This window comes from Rhinatrema bivittatum, chromosome 5 (genome assembly GCF_901001135.1).
Source record: "Rhinatrema bivittatum chromosome 5, aRhiBiv1.1, whole genome shotgun sequence".
Taxonomy (NCBI): Eukaryota; Metazoa; Chordata; class Amphibia; order Gymnophiona; family Rhinatrematidae; genus Rhinatrema; species Rhinatrema bivittatum.
The window spans coordinates 310604991-310613787 of record NC_042619.1 but is presented as its reverse complement, the minus strand read 5'-3'; the positions used below and the strand labels follow the sequence as shown (position 1 = coordinate 310613787).

Sequence of the window (8797 nt, the reverse complement as noted above, 5' to 3'; positions counted from 1 at the left end):
GACAGTTTTCCCAGTGAACCAATGTTTTTGTGTAAGATTCTTTAATGGGTATCACGATCTGGATGTCGTCGGCGTAGAGGAAATGTTTGAGGTTAAGGTTGGAGAGGAGTTGGCAGATAGGTAAAAGATAAATGTTAAAGAGTGTAGGTGACAGTGAGGAGCCCTGGGGGACACCTATGGATGCGTCCATTCGTGAAGATTCTTTGTTCTGTATCTTAACCTTGAAGCCTCTGTTGGAGAGAAAAGATTTAAACCATGAGAGAGCTGTGCCTGAGATACCTATAGAAGCCAGAATGGAAGTGAGAATGGAATGATTGACCGTATCAAAGGCGGCTGATAGGTCCAGTAGAATTAAGAGGAAGGATTGGCCTTTGTCAAGGCCCATTAATATGAAGTCAGACATGGAGATGAGGAGGGATTCTGTGTTCAGTGACTTGCGAAATCCGTATTGTTGATGAAGCTATTAGCTATTCTCCCCGATTCATAAAGAAAAAGGTGCGCCCAACATGCACATTTCTGAGCAGCCAAAAAGTGTACAGAAAAGCACTGTCCTGGCAATATTAAGTCATAGGAACTAAAAGGACCAGAATGCTTTAAAAAAAAAAAAAAAAAAAAAAGGTATGCTGGTGGTCAGGTTAGGAAAAGTGATGCTCAAATTAACAAGCCTTCATTTTCCTAACCCATGGCTGTGCACAGTTAGGAAAACAGACGCTGGAAAATTGAGCATCCGTTTTCCTAACCCACTGACACTAATCCATTAAGCACCTCTCCTGGGTGCTCGCTGCCAAGGAGTCGCTAGGGGTGCATATTTGTCCCTAGCGCGACCCCTCATTTAAATATTCGATCGTGTGCCTAGAAGAGGTGGTTGGCTATACATTAGGAAAGCAGGCGCTCAACACTGAGTACAAATTTTCCACGCAGATTTATTGCATCGGCTGCATTACGTACAATGGACCACTTCATGGTGAATTAAAAAAAATAATTGTGCATTAAGTGCTGATTTCAGCACACAGTTTTAACGCTCAGCTAATTACATCGGCCCCAATATCATCCAAAAAATCCTATTGGAATTGCTACTGTGTTAAACTGTACCTCTCAAATCCAGTCCTATTATCTCATGAATATTATTTCTGCCTATCCATAATAAAACAGACCTGCTTAAGAGCCACGTGGACTGAAGCTGGTATCCGCCGTTCTAAAACCGAAACCCATGGGAATAATAATTACAGTATCCTTAGTCCGTTCCACTTTAAGGGCTCAGTGGGCGGGGCTATGTAGATAGCTGGGGGTTATTGGGCGGGTCTATGCAAATCCAGAAGAGGTGGGGATTTAGAACAGTGCTCTGTAGGAGGGAGAGCGCACATATTGTGGGCGGGGTTGTGCTGCAGCCTGGATGTGGGAGCCGCGGGGAGAGGGAGTGGCTGGGCGGAGCCATGCGGGCGAGGCGGGCGTTGCGCGGTGACGTCGCGGGCTCCGGGCCCTGGGACAGCGGGCGGCGGCGGCGGGCCGTCCGCGGCGTTGAGTGCGGGGATGATGGCGCCTGGAAGCGGGCGGATTTGGCGGCGGGGCATTTTGCCGGCCCCGCTCCTCCTCCTCCATCTGCTCTTGGCGGTGGCGGCCGACTGGGCTGAGTCCACGCCCCCCGATAGCCTGATCCTAGGCATGCGGCTGCAGGGCTCCAGCGGACCGGCCGGCATAGGGGAGGACGGCATCATCCAGGTGACGGAGGGCACCCATGTGCGGTTGCGGCTGTACGGACTGGGGCTGAATGCCGACGCCTGGCGACTGGTTGCCTTTGTGGAGCTACATCAGGAGGCCGTCAGCAATAGCACGTGCCAAGACAGCACTAAGGACCTGCACATCTACTCCAACTTCACCATGGAGAAGGGCGCCTCCTCCGGGGTGCTGACTCTGGACGCCCGGCCGCTGCGCAAGAGCGAGACCTCCAAAATCTACCTACTCTGCACCCGCAACAGGACCGGCCTCCCCTGGCAACTGCACCAAGGTACCGAGGCCAGGCTACTGGTGGTGGAGGAGAAGAAGCCGCTGCTACCCCTCTGGCTGCAGATCATAATCATCATCCTCCTATTGATTCTTTCGGGTATGTTCAGTGGCCTGAACCTGGGGCTTATGGCCCTGGACCCCATCGAGCTGTGCATTGTGCAGAAGTGTGGCACGGATAAGGAGAAGCGCTATGCCAAAAAGATTGAGCCCATTCGCCGCAAGGGCAACTATCTGCTCTGCTCACTCCTGCTGGGTAATGTACTGGTGAATACCACTCTCACCATTCTGCTGGATGACCTCTTAGGATCCGGGCTGGTGGCTGTCATCGCCTCCACCATTGGCATTGTCATCTTTGGTGAAATCGTTCCGCAGGCACTCTGTTCCCGGCACGGTCTGGCTGTTGGGGCTAACACCATCATCTTGACCAAATTTTTCATGATGCTGACATTTCCTCTCTCATTCCCCATAAGTAAAATCTTGGATTTTATTTTGGGCCAGGAAATTGGTACGGTGTACAACAGGGAGAAGCTGGTAGAGATGCTGAAGGTAACAGAGCCATACACTGGCTTGGTGCAAGAGGAACTGAATATGATCCAGGGTGCCCTGGAGTTGCGCACCAAGACGGTGGAGGATGTCATGACCTTGATCCATGACTGCTACATGATCAGCAGCGATGCGGTTTTGGACTTCGACACCATGTCAGAGATTATGGAGAGTGGCTATACCCGCATCCCAGTCTATGAGGAGGAGCGCACCAATATCGTGGACATCCTCTATGTGAAAGACCTGGCCTTTGTCGACCCAGACGACTGCACCACGCTGAAGACAATCACTAAATTCTATAACCACCCAGTCCACTTTGTTTTTCATGACACCAAGCTAGATGCCATGCTGGAGGAGTTCAAGAAGGGTAAGAGGAGGAAAAAGACTTTTAATGTGCATCTCTGTTCTCCATTAAGCACTGGTAGGATGGATGCTGTTGTTAATAAGAAGGGTCTGAAGATGTTCCCTCTGGTCTGTACTTGTGGCAGTGAGAGATCCCCCCCCCCCCCCCCAAATTGTGTGTCTGTCCTGAGCGTTAGTAACCGATGGGATGTAGTCTGTGAGGGTAAGGGAGTGGCAAGAGACATCTCTATCCTGTATGCTCTGCTGGGGTAAGGGGGAGAAAAGACAGGAGATGTCCCCTCTGGTCTGTGTGTGACTTTTTATGTTGTGAGCTTCACTGGCATTCTTATAAAGAGAGGAGGGAGGGTCTCTTTCTACCTGACCCTCCTGCAGGTGTCGCTGTAAAGTAGAAGGAATACCATCCTTCTGTTACACTTTGAAATGTCTCCCTTCACCCTTGCTGATGCTCATCTTTAATCCACACTTCCTTTGCTCGGATGGTAGAAGCAGTACCAATGCTTACAGTTGCTCTCCGAGGCACTGCTTGCCGGTAACTGCGCTGGGTTCTCAGTGCCTGACTATATCCTTTCTCAGATTTGCAGAACTTTCTCCCTCACCTGCTTTCAGATACACAACCCTCATCTCTGTAGCCTAGTTTTGTGTTCCCTTCACTTAATGCACCATTAGGTTTTTACTAGGCTTTGCTTTGAAGCACTGTATAAGTTTTATAATCGCATCTTCTCTGTTTACTAGCTAATATCGCTTTTTTTTTCCCCCATGCTACCGCACGGAAAATGTGTGAGTGTGATGTGTGTGATGTCAGGCAGTAGTATAATTCTGGGACAATGTCTTCCTTGGTTTTTTGACATCTCCTTGGGAGAGGACACAACCTATATATTGTAATCCTTTTTTTTTTTTTTTGGTTCTGGGCAAACGTGAATCTTTAAACCGAGCAGATGTCACATGGAAATCATAGAGGAGGGACACGGGGAAGACTTTGAAATATCTGTTTGATTAGTGACTTTATTCTCTAAGTGCTTTTGTAATGGGACCTGACAACCTTTGTGTAATCCTGTTGTACCCAATATTTTTCTGCTGGTACAAATACCAGGGAGGAGGTTGGCAGGCCTCATGGCTTAGCCACAGGATTGAAGGCGACCTGTGTTATAGTCTCCTGTCCAGCAGGGCCGGTATGGTTCAAGTGCATCTTAGAGGTAATCGGTCTTACAGAGAGCAGTGCTGAGGAATTTAGTCTGAGGCTTCTCTCCCGGTCATTAGTGTTTATGCTGGGAAGGGAAAGGAAGGCACAGAAAATGAGAACAAGCGGATCAGAGATTGCAGCACTGAAATGGGAGTCAGGAGGGTGGACTGGAACCTGAGTTTGAGATTCTGATGCTGCAGGACCCTGGACAAGTCGCTCTCCCCCATGGCAATCCCAGCTGTTCCACTGACTCACCTTGTGACTTTGGCCCAGTCATTTGATCTCTCTTTGCCTTAGTTTACCTTGAAATTGTTACTACTACTTCTTATTATTGCTCTCCTTTTGTAAGCTTTCATGTTGTCCTAATTCTAGAAAAATGCTGCCATCCACCTCCTGAGGAGGCTGCACACTTGTTACTGGAATATTCAACTTGAAGTTTGTTGATGTCATGTTTTGATTATATAAATTGATATTGAGTAATCTTCCCTCCACTAGAATTTTACTAGCTTGGAATTTGTCTCCAAGGGGGTTTAATATTACCAAACGTATGCTTTGCTGGTGCTTCAGTTCTGGTTTTGCTATCTTCCTAGCCTCACTTGCCTAGAAACAGAGAATCGGATAGCAGATAAACACCACAAGGCCCATCTAGTCTGCCCATCCTCACTTCCTTCTCAGCTTTGCTATCCCTTCTTCAGATCCTCTATCCTTGTCCCAGACTTTCTTGAAATCCGATACAGTTTGTCCCCACCACCTCCATGCATCCATCATCCTTTCTATGAATAAACATTTTCTCTGATTACTCCTCAGTCTTCCCCCTTTTCCCTCATCCCATGGCCCCTCGTTCCAGAGTCTCCTTTCTGTGGAAAAAGATCTGCCTCTTGTGCATTCGTTCCTTGGAGGTATTTGGATGCCTGTCATATCTCCCTTTTTATCCAAGTTAATACATAGGATTGAAGGAGACCCGTGTTGTAGTCTCCTGTCTAGCAGCTCAGTTGAGCGCACTGTTTAACCCCTGGTTGGAGGCACGTCCACAACCCCTTAAGGGGATTAGCACATCGAGAATGTGCATCCAAGCCCCTGTGAAACTAATAGCGCTCATCACATGCAAATGCATGGTGAGACTACACCAGGTTAAAAAAAAAAAAAAAGTGTGCTTATTGCACACATTTTAACTAGCCAAAATTAACGCCTGCCCCAGAGCTTATCTGTACTTCCCCTATCTTAATATCGTGGCGATATGAAGTCTGAAGAATAAAAAGGACATCCTTTAAAAAATGAAAACAAATAAAATATGCCGGCAGTCGGGCTAGGAAAAGGGGCACTCAATTAACGAGTGTCCATGTTCCTAACCCGTGGCTGTGCACAGTTAGGAAAACGGACGCTCGTAAAATTGAGTGTACGTTTTCCTATCCCACTGCCAGCCACTTCTCCTGGGTGCCCGCTGCCGAGGAGGCGCTAGGGGCGCACAATTTCCCCTAGCGCCTCCTTTTTACCACAGCACCCCCGCATTGGGAGAGCGTGCAATCGGTCATGAGCGCCCATTTTCCCTGTGCCATATTGCATTGGCCTGAGTGAATGGAGAACAGATTGTGGCTGGATGTGTTCTTGCCGCAGCCCTGGTGTCGGGAGTCCATTTACCCCTCAGGAACAACATTTACAAAACAAATTGTGTTATAAAAGAAACAAACAATTAACTAAAATGTGCATTTCAGAGATAAGTTGGTCAGATTTTCTAAAGCAGGATTTGGACACACCTTTTGGCCTGAGGGCCACATTGGAGGCCCTGCCTAAGTGGTGAGACATTGTTTCAGGAAGGAGGGCCGTTTGTACAGAAAAGGAGCCCTGCGCACAGTGCTAGCATCTCGTCTGCTTGTTTGTTGTTGTCTCTTCTTCCTGCAGGCCAGCGGAAGTGATGTTGTGGCTGCAGGCTGCGATAGTGGTATTGCCATGGGTCCGAGGACACTTACTCTGCTGTAGGCCAGAAGGATGTCCATGGGTCTGACGTGATATAAGGGATGTAGTTTGGCCACCCCTGTGCTAAAGGCTTTTCTCTCATTCTGTGTGTATGAGGGAGGTGGGGGGAAACTTAATGATGTGGGCCCTATTATGTTAAATATATGAATTATTTTTCCACAAGAAAAGAAAGAGACTGGATTTATATTTAGTGTTGGGACAACTATTGCATGCCATTGTCATTGTAATACATTGCACAGAGTTAAAAACTCTGTGTTTTGAGTTTTAAATTCTATGTTTATGCAGAAAATGAGGTGAACATAACTAGTGGACAGGCAGCCATGTCTGGGAGTTACAGCCTTGGGGGAAAGAAGGCCCCCCAACACCCTATATTGTCCTTTTCAGTGTCTGAGGTGTCTGGTCTTTTGGGGGGTTTTTTTGTCCTGGAATTATGTGGGTTTTTTTTGGCCCAACAGTTCTGCTCTTTTGGGTTTCCAGCTCAGTTGGAGCCAGCCTGTCTTGGGCTATAGCACCTTCGTTCACAATCATTTAGAGCTTTTTTTTTCTCCTGTTTTCTGTATGTCCTTCCCAAATCAGCCCAGCCATTGCAGTGCCAGGCCACAAACCGTGACGCCTTGCAGAACCAGGCTAGCGTGTATTCTGATTGTAGCCCGGCGGCCGGGTGGTGTTAATGCACGATGACGGAGGCTTCCTCCTCCCCGCAGGATGTGAATCAAACCCAGGCCCTCCATGGCCACTGAGCCACCAGGCTGGCTGGTATGGTATTTTTAAAACAATAAATCTTAGTTTTCCAGAGAGAGAAAGCATTTCTCTCTGGAAATGCTTATTCTAAAATTACATTTGTGAGGGGCTTCTCAGATGTACTAACTCTAGAAAATATCTGAGAAACCACCCAAAGATGTAAAAGACGGTGAAAGAAGGCGATGAGTACCATGGCTTATTTAATGACATTAAGAATTGGAAACATAACACGCTTCGAACTCCCTAATTGGAAAAGTGTGGAATAAACAAATGGTGATTATTGTTCCCAGCTGGTGGCTTTGCAAGATGGCTGCCAAAAGTTCTCTGATTGACCGTGAGTCATTTTCATAGCTGCTGCGACTGATAGAGGTTGTTCTCATTTTTGGATGACTAGACATGGGGGATTGGGGGTCAGTGTTGAATCAAACCAAGGTCCATTACTATATGGTAAGGCTGACTTCCCTGCTCAGTCATGTGCTCAGATTTGACCCATCACAGTGCTTCATTTTTTCATACTGTTTTGTAAGTAGGGTTGGTGAAAGGGATGGGATTAGTTTGTAGGCCTCCTTTCATTTTATGTTGGTTCATTAATTTTAATATATATATGTCACTTTATCTAATATTCTAAGTGGCTCATAGGAAAACACAATCCATATTTGAGAAGTTACAGACAGCCAAAATAAGACATTACAGTCAAAACGTAAATTTACATCTGAAACTGTGGCAGCAGTTACAGAAAAACAAGCACTAAAACTTGTTTGGCCTTTATCTGTCACCTGTGTGCCACCTTGATCTCCTCCTTCCCTCTCCCTTCCCTGAACCTGTATGAGCTGTCCTACCCTTAGGACTGTTGTTTGGGTCTGTTTTGCACACAGTCAAAGGGGAGGTGTGTCGCATAACCAATATATGATTTGCTAAGAGACTCCAGGTGATAAGCGACTTGACAATAGTTTAACGAGAAGCTGTCAAGACTTCCAAAATCCTAATGTGTAGGCAGCCAGCATGTAAACATCTGACGTGAGCGCAGAAGGTGCAGGGGCCGTGTTTCACAAATAGCTGTGTGTATCTTCTGAGCTCACGTCAGATGTTTACATGCTGGCTGCCTACACATTAGGATTTTGGAAGTCTTGACAACTTCTTGTTAAACTATGGTCAAGTTGCTTATCTCCTGATTGGAGTCTCTTTGCAGATCACATATTGGTTATGTGACACACCTCCCCTTTGACTGTGTACATCTGTGTGTGAATTGCTTCCACGGTTGTTGTACTCTATTTTGCACATGCCAGGACAGGAAAGAACCTCGCTCTTAAACCAGGATAAGTCTGCAAGCTCTCAGACTTACTGCTAGTGCTCTGCTTTTGCCTGTTTGTGTGTGTGTGTGTGTGTGTGTGTGTATGTGTATATGTATATATATATATATATATATATATATATATATATATATATATATACACACACACACACAGACCAACAGAAAAAGACCCTATGGCCCATCTAATCTGCATCCTCTCAATTAACAGGCTGATACAGTACAGTGTGCGTCCGGTTTGGACGCACATTTTCGACGCGCTAGCTTTACCCCTTATACGTTGAAAACGCGCTATTAAGGGGTAATAGCGCGTCGAAAACGCGCGTCCAACCCCCCCCCCCCGAAACTAATAGCACTCGCAACATGCAAATGCAGGTTGATGGCCCTGTTATTCTCGCGCGATATAGAAAGTAAAATGTGCAGCCAAGCCGCATATTTTACTTTCAGAAATTAACGCCTGCCCAAAGGTAGGCGTTAATTTCTCTCGGCACCAGGGAAGTGTACAGAAAAGCAGAAAAAACTGCTTTTCTGTGCACCCTCCGACTTAATATCATAGTGATATTAAATCGGACGCCCCAAAAGTAAAAAAAAAAAAAAAAAAAAAAAAGTTAAAATTAAAAAAAAAATTAAAAATCAGCCCGCAGGTCGGAAGATGGACGCTCAATTATGCCGGCATCCGTTTT

At 46.5% G+C, this 8797-nt stretch overlaps 1 protein-coding gene across 6 annotated transcripts in view; it reads left to right on the top strand.

Moving 5' to 3' along the window:
* Window positions 1–1409: 1409 nt before the first annotated feature.
* The window catches only part of CNNM4 (cyclin and CBS domain divalent metal cation transport mediator 4), a 164298-nt gene continuing 156910 nt past the window's right edge, over window positions 1410–8797 (top strand). For 2 of the 6 annotated variants that reach the window (XR_003857108.1, XR_003857107.1), the window contains exon 1: window positions 1411–2914. Coding sequence is in view for 3 of the 6 variants with exons in the window: in XM_029604310.1 (XP_029460170.1) it covers window positions 1531–2914 (1384 nt within the window). In the remaining 3 variants the exon portion in view is untranslated. Of the gene's footprint in view, window positions 2915–8797 lie in introns of all 6 variants that reach the window. The other 4 variants (XR_003857106.1, XM_029604310.1, XM_029604311.1 and 1 more) reach the window with 4 other exon arrangements.